This window comes from Ictalurus furcatus, chromosome 3 (genome assembly GCF_023375685.1).
Source record: "Ictalurus furcatus strain D&B chromosome 3, Billie_1.0, whole genome shotgun sequence".
Lineage (NCBI taxonomy): Eukaryota > Metazoa > Chordata > Actinopteri > Siluriformes > Ictaluridae > Ictalurus > Ictalurus furcatus.
This window is the reverse complement of record NC_071257.1, coordinates 20,886,883-20,899,958: the sequence shown is the minus strand read 5'-3', so window position 1 is coordinate 20,899,958 and position 13,076 is coordinate 20,886,883. Positions and strand designations below refer to the sequence as shown.

The 13,076-nt window shown below is 38.5% G+C and overlaps 1 protein-coding gene across 2 annotated transcripts in view; it reads left to right on the top strand.

Moving 5' to 3' along the window:
* fbxw4 (F-box and WD repeat domain containing 4) overlaps nucleotides 1-13,076 on the top strand; it is a 30,461-nt gene that overhangs the window by 5,806 nt on the left and 11,579 nt on the right. For both annotated transcript variants that reach the window (XM_053621376.1, XM_053621375.1), the window contains exons 3-5: nucleotides 470-658; nucleotides 3,003-3,135; nucleotides 4,650-4,744. In XM_053621376.1, the coding sequence (XP_053477351.1) occupies nucleotides 470-658; nucleotides 3,003-3,135; nucleotides 4,650-4,744 (417 nt within the window). The remainder of the gene's footprint in view (nucleotides 1-469; nucleotides 659-3,002; nucleotides 3,136-4,649; nucleotides 4,745-13,076) is intronic.

Here is a 13,076-nt window from a genome sequence, read left to right as displayed (position 1 = left end):
AAATAATAATAGAAACTGTATTTTTATGTTTACTCACGTTGCCTTTGTTTTATGTTATATTTTGTTTGAAGATCTAAAACTGCTTAGTATGAGCTACACAAAAGCAGAAGAAATCAGGATGGGGTAAATACTTTTCACAACACTGTACATGATTAATCAGTACCCTTATTGTAAAGTGTTACCAAGATATGACATGACCAGTTATTAAGATACTTAAAGGATTGTACGTTTTCGTTTAACATGCTGTTTCTTTCTCTCCATGCATGACCTTAGAACATGTCTTTTTATTGTCCATTCCATGATGAAATAACTACTTTAAATGTGGTTGTGGGTGTGTCATTGACATTACCAGCTGGGACAAGAAATCATTGTCACGTTTATTATCCACTTTATCACCTTTAAAACCTTAGAAGCCTGACTGAGCTACATGTGTAGGAGTAATTTCCATCCCTTAATTTTTCCTCCACAGCTTGTTGCCGTGGCTACAGCTGGATGGAGATTTGCTGTATCTTTCTCAGGCAGCAGACATTGGAGTGTACGATCTCAGGGGGGCTGAGAGAGGGAGGTTTCAACATAATAGGGTGGACGTTTTTTCAGGACACCAAGAAGACGTGTGTCGATTCACGTTGACGGATGAACATCTCATCAGCGCTGGAGGGTAATTTATAGTTATTTTATAATGACATGTTGGTAATCATCCATCAGCAGCCTATCTGATACAAGTATTTAGTAGTTTGAACCTAATTACAGTATGTTTAAGGAACATAAGGAAAATCAACAAAGAGTCTCTTAATACGGTGTTGGTCTATCATGATCTGATAGAACAGCTTCATTGCACCTTGGCATTTATGCTAATTCTTCCAAAATATACTCTCATTTTGGTATTCTGATGATGATGGTGAAGGCAAGCACTATATAACATATCACTCCAAATTCTCCCAGGTGTTAAAATGGTTGAGATCTGGTGACTGAAGACTGTAGCATATGATTTAGATTATTTTCATTCTCAAACCATTAAATGAGCCCTTGTGCCCTGTGAATGCCGACATTGTTGTCCTAGAAGAGACCACTCCCATCAAGAAGGAAATGGTTCATCATAGGATAAAGGTGATAGAATAAATTTGTATTGATTTGCAATGACTCTGACCTCTAAGGGGACATGTGGACCCAAACCTTGGCAGCAAACTGCAGACACATCTTAACCAAGCTACTGGTTTATCCTTTAACACCAATCTGTTCACATGGAGGAATCTCTACAGCCTTGCAAGGGTTGCAATAATAATAATAATAATAATAATAATAATAATAAATAAAAATAATAATAGTAGTAGTAGTAATGATAATAAAAACTGCACTACTGAAAAACATTTTGAGTTTGAAAAAGTTTTAAAATGGTACAGTAGAGATTATGTGAGCTTAATATGTACACACTATATTAATATATTAATATGCACAGCCTATATTTCCATATGGAAAAACAAAAATCCATGAGAGCGGAGTATTTTTGCGAATTTTTTTAACAAAAGCTCAAACGGTTAAACAATAAAGACAATTTTTCAAATATATTTCACACACACACACGCACATACATATATATATATATATATATATATATATATATATATATATATATATATATATATACACACACACAGTGGAAGAAATAAGTATTGAACGCGTCAACATTTTTTTCAGTAAATATATTTCCAATGAGGTTATTCACATGAAATTTTCACCAGACTTTGGTATTAATTCAAGAAATCTGGAACTATAACGAATTCACAGCATTAAAGTCCATAAATAAAGTTGTGTGTAATAAAGTGGAATGACACAGAAAAAATGCATTGAACATGCTAAGAAAAAGCAGTTCTCCAAGGCAAGGTAAGGCAAGGAACCAGCTGAAATCCGTAAGTAATTATACTCCCTATCTGTGCAAATTAATATCAGCTGGGTTAGTAAATTGATGGTCTGTAAAAATGCTTTTCGTTACTAAGGTGTCACACAAGAAACATCTCATGATGGGTAAAAGCAAAGAGCTCTCCCAAGACCTTTGCAACATTATTGTTGCAAAACATACTGATAGAATCACATACAGACGTATTTCAAAACTTCTGAATCCTCCAGTAAGCACCACTGGGGCCATTATCCACAAGTGGAAGGAACATCACTTCGTCATCAACCGACCACGCACAGGACCTCCTCGCAAGATTTCTGACCAGGAGTCAGAGGAATAGTCAGAAGAGTATCTCCCAAGAGCCAAGGACTACTCGGAAAGAGCTCCAGAAACACTTTGAGGCAGCAGGTGAGCTCATCACAGAGAGAACAATAGGCAATGCACTCCACTGCTCATGCTCATCCTGCAAGACTCCTTTACCAAAGAAAAGGCATGTCGAAACTCGTTTAAAGTTTGCTACAAGTCATTTGGACAAACCTATGAAATACTGGGAGAGTGCAGTCTGGTCAGACGAGAGCAAAATGTAACTTTTTGGCTGTCTTACTACACACCATTTTTGGAGAAGAAAAGGCACTGCACATCACCCGTAAAACACTATACCAACAGTGAAGTTTGGAGGTGGAAGCATCATGGTGTGGGTCTGTTTTTCATCGCATGGTACTGGCAGACTTCATATAATTGAAGGAATGATGAAGGGAGCCCTTTACCAGGAGATTCTTGAGAAGAATCTGCTGCCATCCACCAGGATGATGAAGATTAGATGTGGGTGGGCCTTCCAGCAAAACAACGATCCAAAGCACACAGTAAAGGAAATTTTTTCTCTGGTTTCAGAGAAAAAAAATTGCCCAGTCGTTAGAATGGCCCAGTCAATCACCTGACTTGAATCCAATTGAACAAGATTTAAAGACTGTATGTTTAGAAGAATGGCATTAAAAAGTCTTTAAAAGTCTTAAATCTAACTTTCCTTAAGCTGTAGGAAGCTTGATTAAATTTTTTTATGGAAACAGCACTGCTTCATTAACTTATTAGATTTTGTTGTGTTTGACAGAGATGGGAAGATCATCGTCCATTACAAAAACCGTGATTATTCTGTGGAGTATTATGGGCATAATCAGGAGGTGAACTGTATTGACTGCAAGGGTGAATTGATCATTAGTGGCTCTAGAGACAAGACTGCTAAGGTAAGAAGAAGACACCATGCTGTCGTTAAGATCTTATATTTTAAGCCATTAAAAAAAAGTATGTTGAAAAGCATTTATTCAGGCCTGAGATATAGCAGACTAGTTTCATCTTGACTGGAACACATGATGGGTAACTTAAAGACTGTAATCTATGTCTAATGCTTTGTCTGTTGTTTTTTTTATTTTCGGTCAGGTCCCAACACATCTGTATCATGTATTCAGTTCTTGATTGCTTTATATAGGTGTGTTAGGAAGAGGGAAAGTTAGTCTGTACTAGTGATGCGCCAAAAGGAAAATTCTGGGCCGAAACCGAAAGTTCAGGATGCACATGGCCGAAAACGGAAAATGAATTTTTTAAAAACCCATTTAAAAAAAACTTCTTTTTTTGTAAATTAATTTTTTAAAAACCCATTTAAATTTTTTTTTTGTATAATTGTATTAATATTAGACTTTTTAATTCATTTCATGAATTTAATGAATCTGAATTGAAAAACTACAAACCAGTAAAATGATCACACATTTATTGAAATGAACACACCAAACCAAAAACAATATTAAATATATTATTCTTCATTCAGTTCTTTAATGATTAAATTTAACAGTTTTTTTTATCCAATTATCCAAACAATGTAAAGTTCTAGAAAACTATTATGATATGCAAAACAGTGGTCAAGTAATGAACTAGGCCTCTGTTCTGTTTATGTAAACGTATTTCCACATTAATTAAAGATTATTGTGCAAAACAACAGCAATAGAACTAAAACCGACCTCAAACTGTAAACAACAGATGTAGCCTCAAGTCAAGAACAAAGTTTTGCAGGGCTACTCGAATTTTAATGTAATTGCTGTACACGTAGCAAATTGGACTGCTTTCTATTTAAGCAAAAGTGGCAGGTTTCTCTTCAAAAGCAAAAGCTGCTCAGCTTTCTGGCGGGTGAGACGCTTCCTCTTCTCATCATGAGATGCTGCACTGAATAGTCTCTCACTCTCTGTGCTGGTTCTTGGGACAGATAAATACCTGCATGCAATCCGTGCAAGCAGTGGAAAGCGTAGCTGTGCTTGTTGTGGCACTGCTGTAGATCTGGGCGCTTTCCTGTAGAATCTCATCAAACATGTCAGAAAGTGAGGGAGTTTGCCCCTGTGCCATTTCTCTGGCACACTTTGCTCTGTGCTGCGTGTCGATCCTCATCACCTCCAGCTCGGCCTGTATCATTTCCTGTGCACGCTGCTCAGCATCAAAGTAATGCTCTTTAAATCACGGCTCTAGTAATGCTGCAGTGCAACGATAACAGTCAGTTAGATCAAGAGTGAAATCTCAGGGGGAGCGAGCACTGAGGGGGGTCATATATTTTCTGCCTTTTTTCACTTTCAGACAAAAACCAAAAATGGCATTTTTGGCGGCCAAAATTTTGGTGCATCCAGAGTCACAGAAAACTAGTGGCACTAAGGATTTTATTTCATGTTTTGTTAAAGATGCATGACTCCAATGTTGTCTTGTTCTTTTTTGCTTTTAGCTGTGGACGTTAAATCCAGACCAGCTGGGCAAATGTCTTCATATCATCCCTACTTATGACAGAGTGTGGTCAGTGGCCATCAGCCCCTCTCTCTGGTGAGTCCATGTTCTTGTTTTAACGTTTCTGGTGGTGTTATTGTCTTCATTCTCTCAGATGCATGAGTTTTATTTGTGCTTAAGAGTTTGAGCAGCACTCGTGCGTCCATTATCAGTGGAAACAGAAAGCTGGATTTTGTATTTAACATCACGGTTGGGGACATTTTGCTTATCAGCATTACAAGAACTTGTTTGAGCTCAAATTTTCTATAAGCACATGGCTTGGACAGTAGTGCCAGCTGCAAATCACAGGTTTATATTAACCTGCTCATTCTAATGTGTTATCTTTTCTGTAGTAACAACTTGTTCATAGGGATGTGTATATGAAATAAAAATGTGTTGTTATTTACTTGTTAGTGAAGCTTTCTAAAAGAAGATGTTTATTACACGTATGGAAGGCAGCATTATGGGTAGAGGACTGAAATGGTCAGAGGCAGGATGCACCAATGCAGGTGGCCAACCTTTTTTTTTTTTTTTTTTTTTTTTTTTTTTTTTTTAATAAATGTACTCTTCAATTTATTGCCATGCCGTTGCTTTGAAGTCAGTCAGCTAACACCTCTGAAATGCAGATGGTGAAGAATGGGATCCTGATCCTAAATGATTAGAAAGCAGAATTGTGCCCCCTCATGGTGTAGAATATGCAGATTTTTTTTTTCATTGACTTGAACCTTGACCTTTGCTTTGCCATATCTGTTGAACTATAAAGTAACATACTTTGAATTTTTGATATGGTACTTAGTCTCTGTTTTTCTTTTCTTTTCTTTTCTTTTCTTTTTTTTAATCTAAATGATCATTATTACATTTTATAAGCTGTAGCCTTCTTTGAGACCATGAATAGGAATTACACAAATATTAACATATTTAGTCTCTTCACCCAGTTACATCTAGCAAATCTGGGGGTTTTTTTTCTTAATGTGATGAGCTAGGTTAAAAAAAAAAGTGAGACAAAAGGCAATGAGGGACATGAAAGGGGGGAAAAAACCGAGGCAGGATATAATGTCGAAGCAGGGTTGCCTTCACTTCTGTTGCCTTTGATTGCTCAGCCATGTATACACCCACACACTTAATGACACACAGCAGCATGAAGCTGTAACACTAGTACTGAGCCTCCACCTGCCTCTGCGTGTCAGGCAGCTGATCTATCAAGCGCATACAGTGGCTCTGTGCTGTTTTATCCATTCGGCTAAATTATTAAACCCTGGTGCCCTGACTGTTCATCCGCGAATTTAGATTTCTGAATAAGAAACGATTATCCACATCATTAATTCTCCAATTTGATGGCTGAAATAGCAGGCCGCTGAAACAGACTGCTGCACCCAAATAATAGACCAACTTCTTTTTAATACATTGACAGTGGGAGAAGTTAATTTAATGCTCTAAAAGGTGTCAACTAGTTTGGCTTCGAAACACTACACTATTTGTAGTATATTGGCAACTGTGAGGACGGCGAGGACTTGAATCAGTTGAATCATTTTTGATCGTTAGGATGTGCTCAATGTGCTTGAAATAATTTGAAGGATAAAGTGAAACAAATCCTAAAGACATTGTAATGAATTTGATGAAAGTAGTCCAATCTGAGTTCTGCTATTAGTAGCTCTTGTAAGCCTTTTTACTTCTTAACATGTCACGATAACTGCAACACCTGTTTGATTTGTTATGATTACCTGTAATTGTTACCTGTAAGTTATAATCAAAGAGCCGAGATCTATCTTGGAATATCTTAAAGGTGGTAGTAGAGGGTTATGAAATGCCGGTTGTACAATGTGCGTTTTAATTTGGGAAGCCGGGTGACGAAGAGCCCCTTGTGTTGCAAATGTAATTGTTCCAGCTTCACGCCTGAGGTATCTAAAGGGCAGGGAGTGAGACAGGAGGCACAGAAAACGACAGCGTCCTAAAGAAAAGGAGAGCAGGGGAAGAAGAGCATGAGAAAGAGAAGTGTGGGTGTGCTTTTGACACTGATGTGTCGTACATTTTATTGTATGCACCAAGGGAAAAACAGCAGTAGTATAACGTAAATGTGATTGTACTATTCACTGTTCTTGTTGTCGTACTGTTACTCCTCTCTATTTCATTCTTTCTTTTTCTTTGGTTTCTTTCTACTTATTGGCTACCCTTCTGTCCATCTGTCTCTTCCACTCTCTCTCCCCTCCCACTCATACTTTTTTCTGGTCAGTTTTTCCACTGAACATCATCTCAAGGTTCATTACAGGGATATTGTGGCTGGAGAAAAATGCCAAGGTTGATTCTTCTATCTCGTATCTCTTTGCTGTGAACATGATTGATCTCAGCAGTGTTCTGGCTACTCGTTTTTCCCAGGATTGCTTTTCACAGTTGAATTTGTAACCATGCTAGGCATGATTATAACACTCTTTTCTTCTTTTCTTTAACGAATCATCTGCTCAGAAACCCATCTTGTCTCTCAGTAGTTGTATTAGTCTTGCAAGTGGCAAATTGTGAAAGTGTTTGCAGTTAGTTGGACTGGACTGTTGCAAACTAGATGATATCAGTAGTGGAATATAATATAACATTTGTATCGGTGAATATAGTATAACATTTTGTTGTATATATTACATTATAAAAACTGCATCTGAAAGTACTCTGACTTCCAGCGTTGCTCTTATTTCTCTTCATTGGCAAACCACTTTGTATGAAAGACACAGTGAACAAGCTGAAGAAAATGTGTCTGAACTCAAATCTGCTTAAATTATTTGTCATTTGTGGTCTTGATTCTTTAGGCTTGCCACCCTCGCCACCAGTGTATCTTGCAATTCGAGCAGTCTTAGTCATGTTAGGTCTTGGTCACCTTGGTCACTTAGTCTTAAAGCGGATTATTTTCCACTACTGCTGGTCTCTTTTATAATACAACCTGAAATAGCTTGTTCAGTTTGTTGAAAGCTGCTCTTTCAGGATTTCTAGTGGCTATAATTATAGTATAGTGCAATGGACAGTTTGCATAATCATTTTTTTAAAGGACTTGTACTGTAAAAATCCTTTCAAGTGAAAGTATCCTGAATTAATTTGTAATATTTCTCATTATTTAACTAAAGCTTGAAATTGTGTTGTTGTTCTCCTGGCAGATTTTGCTTGCTTTTAGAAATAAGTGCTTAAATAAGTTGAATTATTTGCCAATAGAACAAGACCACTTGAAATTAATCCTTTCAAAAAATAGCTCTAGCCGTATATTTGTTTTATTGTAATATCATAATAAGAAATAATAAGATAGTAATTATGCTTATGATATCATCCCCGTCATATATATTTGTTTGTTTTTTGTTTTTTTTTGAAGGGCTCATTGCAATTAAAAAAATCATCTCTAAAAAGAAATGTCATTATCATGCCATAAAACACTCTAATTTAATACTAGGTTTAATGTGATTTATATGGTTATATGACGCATAACTGGTGTTTATTCTTTCACACTAATGACTCATTATGTTGGATAACACTAGCATAAGTGCAGTAAGGAAGGCAATATGGTAATAGACCTGACCTATTAATAACTTCTAGCCTTTTATAGGCCAGTGCGCCAACAGCTTCGATTGACCCGTTTTTCTCTTATTCTGTTTTCCTGGTGAATTATAAGGAAGCATTTGTGAGTGTGTGACTAATAGTCAGCTAAACTGTTTCCTGTAATGTCAAACATGTCAGACCCTTGCTAACAAGCTAGGGCTTGTAGAGTCTAGAAGACTCCATCCAAGGGAATGTAACTCTAGCCGATGTGTGTACACTCAGCATGCCAAATCATTTGTTCTCCAGATACAAGGGCTTTCATGTGTTTTATGCGAGTCTTCATACAAGCTAAAATTACATTCTAGTTCAAGTGACTGTGACAAATGTTAAGACATTAATAATTTTAATGTGCAAAATAAAGCTGATTTGCCCTGACATGTTACTCTTCTGGGTTCAATTTTGCCATAAGCATCATACTTCTTAGATCATAGTATGACAGACCTGAAGCTAGAGTAGTTTTGGGAAATCTGTCTTCAGTGATTTTTAAAAACCCTACTGTAATAATTATCAGAGCATTTGTCTCTGAATTAATTAATAGTTTCTGTATGTTCATATATTATGTTTTGCTGGGGAAATGGTAGCGATTTCAGCACCATAGATACATGTGAGTGATCAAATACACTGCTTCCCTTGGTATAATGATGACAGGCATGGCTGTTGCTCCTAGATATTCTGACTGTAGCCAGTCAATGTAGTGTTCAGGAAGCATGTATACCTTCATGTGTGTATGTGAATGATTTCTCATAACCTGTAGCACAAAGGTTGATGCATATGGTCATATGGTCCCCAGGAGTTGTGCTATAAGCACAATTGGTCGAGCCTGTGACAGTTGATCTGCATGTGTCAAAGAGCAGAGTAGACAATGCCTCAGCAGTTGTAGTGAGTCTACATTGATCAGACCATGGGAGATGAAGGGGGAGGGGGTGCAAGGCATCGAAGAGAGAAGCAACCCCAAGGAGAGGTGAGAAAGGGTCCTTTTTGGCAGAATCTGTTTTGTCTAGAGTTGGTCAAGCACAACTACAAAGATGTTGCAGGGGTACTGCCTTTGAAACGTTCCAAAGAAAATGATTGTTGGATAAACCGCCCCCAAATCGCCTCTCCCTGGCAAACGGAGGGAGCATGACCTCTGACCCTTTCGTATCAAAGTACATGGAGACTCACCCCTCTATGCTGCTCCAACCCCACCCACCACAATTTCACCCCCATTGCTCCACCCCACTCAAACACAAAAAAAGAGAAAGAGGGGGAAAAAATCCTGAAACTTGCGTCTTCCATTCTTCCTTTCGTCTCTCCCTCTCTCTCTCTCTCTCTCTCACTTTCTCAAGTCTAGTAGAGCGAGCTGTGTCTTAGGAGTCAAGAATTCAATTAGTTTTTTACAAAAAAAAGCAAGTGAAAGAAGGGGGGAAAAAGTCTGCAACAATAAAGCGATAACGGACAGAATGTGCGTTCCCACATGTTAAATACAGGGCGCTTACTACTGAAAGCACTGCATGGGAGCTATAGCCCCTGACTGCAGGTGGTGTCCTGAATAATTGCAGTCAATATGCCCCTTCTATGCAGGCTTTCCAGAAGCAGATCATTAGACACATGCCACATACAGGTGTTCCCTGGGTGCATTTGAGATGGAAACTTCTGGTACTTGCTAAAAAGCATTTTTCCCTTAGATGCTGTGTGGTGAGAATTTATACTCCTGTAGGTTCCTTTTTGCATACGGACTGCAGATATATACAGAAGCACAAACCTGCAGTAGGTTTTCTATTCCGAGTATTTGTAAATAAGTCATATCTGTAATGACGACAAAAGGGCCATATGTTCATTTGATCTGCCTTTTAATAGCATGGCAGAGTTGATTGACGGAGAAAATTGATGTTCAGTTAATTACAGTTGCTTCATGATAGAACGCAAACAACGTGACTAAACAGACATGATTCTTCCAGGGCTTCCTGCAGCTCCAAATGGGAAGAAACATTCAGAAAATGTGATTGTAAATTCCAGGAGGAAATAACAGCACAAACAAAAGTGGCTTGGTAATTCTTCCCAAGCACTGCAGACTTTTGCATTGCACCTTGCTTGTGTTGTAATAAGACATAATGAGTCTGGTGACTAATAGCCTGCAGCAATAACGACAGTGGGCTGCTGAGCTTCTCATGAATTTTCTGTTGTATTTTGTCCAAATTGATCTGGGGATGTTCCACCCAGCTAAGCAAAAGGCGGTGTGTGGAATGTTCCTCTGACCTCAGACACAGGGGACATGAACAGAAAGCCAAAAGGTCTGTGAACTCGGGTGTGAGTTGAAGTGGGGGGGGGAGAGGGCGGAGGCACAGACACCGAGCAAGAGAGAGAGAGAGAGAGAGAGAGAGAGAGAGAGAGAAAGACCGAGGGAGACCTCTTCTATTGTCCTTTTCAGAGCGATATAAATACATCATAACCCTTTTCAATTCAAACATATTTAGGGGCCAAGATGAAAGCACTTTTACAAACTAGATACATCCCTTCTTACAAAGCCAGGGGTCAACCATAACAAATGAACAACCTCCTCTGGGCCCAAAGCTATCCCACTTAAAAGACATGCTGATGTGCTGGGCTTACACTTGCTGTGAACCCTCATTTGTACCTCCGTGTTACTCACCATTTACAGGGTCTGATATATAATTTTAGATTATGTGTTTTTAAAAAGTATGTATTTTCCTTACTGAATCAAAATTGTAGAATTAAGTTGAAATAACCTACTATGAATAGTCTTCATATCAAACTAATTTGATATTAATCTGTTTTTTTCCTGCTAGTTGTTTAGTATATTCCGTAATGAAAATTTATGTTATTGTCAAGCTACACCCACCATACACTTTAATAGGAACATCTAAACACCTGCGCGTTTATGCAGTTAACCCAGTCAACCAATCATGTGGCCGCAGCACAATGTATACATACTGTAAATCATGCAGATACAGTTAAAGTTCCCATCTAACATCAGAATGGGGAAAAAGTGTGATCTCTGTGATTTTAACCGTGGCATGTTTGTTGGTGCTTGAAGGGCTGGTTAGAGTATTTCAGAAACTGCTGATCTCCTGGGATTTTCACACACAACAGTCTCTAGGTTGCACAGAGAGGTGCGAAAAACAAAAAACACTGAGTGAGCAACATTTCTGTGGGTGGAATTTACTTGTTGATTTGAGAGGGCAGAGGAAAATATCCAGATTGGTTCAAGCTCCCAGGAAGGATATATAATCACTCTTTACTGTGGTGAGCAGAAAAGCATCTCAGCATGCACAAAACATTAAACCTTGAGGTGGATGGGCTACAACAGCAGAAGACCACATTGGGTTCCACTCCTGACAGCCAAGAACAGGAATCTGAGGCTGTCATGGGCACAGACTCACTCAAACTGGATCGTGTTTGGGATTGCCTCGCACCTCCAGGGTTGGTGGTTTGAATCCCGCCTCTGCCCTATGTGCACTAAGTTTGCATGACCTCCCCGTGGTTTGGGGTTTCCTTCCAAAGACATGGGTTGTAGGCTGTTTGGAATTTCCAAATTGTCCAGGTGTGTCAGGGCCTGTTCACACCGGGACGTTTTTCACAGTCCATTAAACTGTCTGTTTTTCACCGCATTTTTTTTTTGTGTTCACACCCAGGCGTTAAACATGGGTGAAGAGCTGAATGAAAGAGCAGATTCACTCCCTGACAGTAGATGGCGCTTATTGAAAAGCAGAAATAACCCGGTACACAAGGTGGCGCTGCACAACTTTCCGTTTCTGACACTCGTTTATCACTGAGAAGAAGAAGAGAACCAGTATTTACTTCTTTGAGATGTACACACACTTTTTGCAAACTGGTTAAAGCACGTATGCACTTTTGTGAAATGTAAGGTATTTGGTGATTTGGCCATCGCATTAAATACTTCTTTAAAGCTAAATCCTTAAAGTTATTATTTTAAACAAAAAAAAAAACAATTTTTTAATCTGTTTTTGGGAGGGGGTGGGTATAAAGCAACTATGGTTGTGCCCAAAAATGTTAATGTTCCTACAGATTGATTTTTTTTGTGGTCACTATGTTAATACAAAGACGCAATAATGGGGCACTTAACTATTTGAATAAGAGGTCAAGAATACTTAGATACATATATATACCAGGTGGAAAATAAATACAATGGGACTATCAATCAGCCCTGCGATGGATTGGCACCTTGTCCAGGGTGTACCCCGCCTTGTGCCCGATGCTCCCTGGGATAGGCTCCAAGTTTCCCCGTGACCCTGAAGGAAGGATAAGTGGTATAGAAGATGGATGGATGAATGGGACTATCAATCAGCGGATTATTGTTTGCAGGGAAGAGACAAAGAAACAAACTTAGTGCAGAAAACAACACTGAAAGAATTAAATGAATCATTTAGAATATCCATCCATCCATCCATCCATCCATCTTCTACCACTTACTCCTTTTCAGGGTCATTTAGAATATATACTTGCATTTTAGTGTCGTCAAAAAAATAGCCACAACATAATAAATACACTTATATAGTATTTTGTGTGTAATTTTGAATCTGGTGATTTCAGAGTGCATCTTCTTTGTGTGTAGGCAGAAGGATTTATTAGCAGTGAGCATTTTATTTCAGGTATGTCACTTATGCACTCTCACTAAAATGGTGGGTGCTGGCATGTATGTCTTCTTTTTTGGCTTCCTCTTCGTCGGTAAGACAGCTTTGTACTTGAGCGCTATCAAGTCGTACTTTTATGTAACTTCAGCAGCTCCGGGCATGTGAACAAAAGCGCAAATCTCATTGGTCGGACAGTTTTTTGACGCGGTACGTCAAAATAAAAACCCACC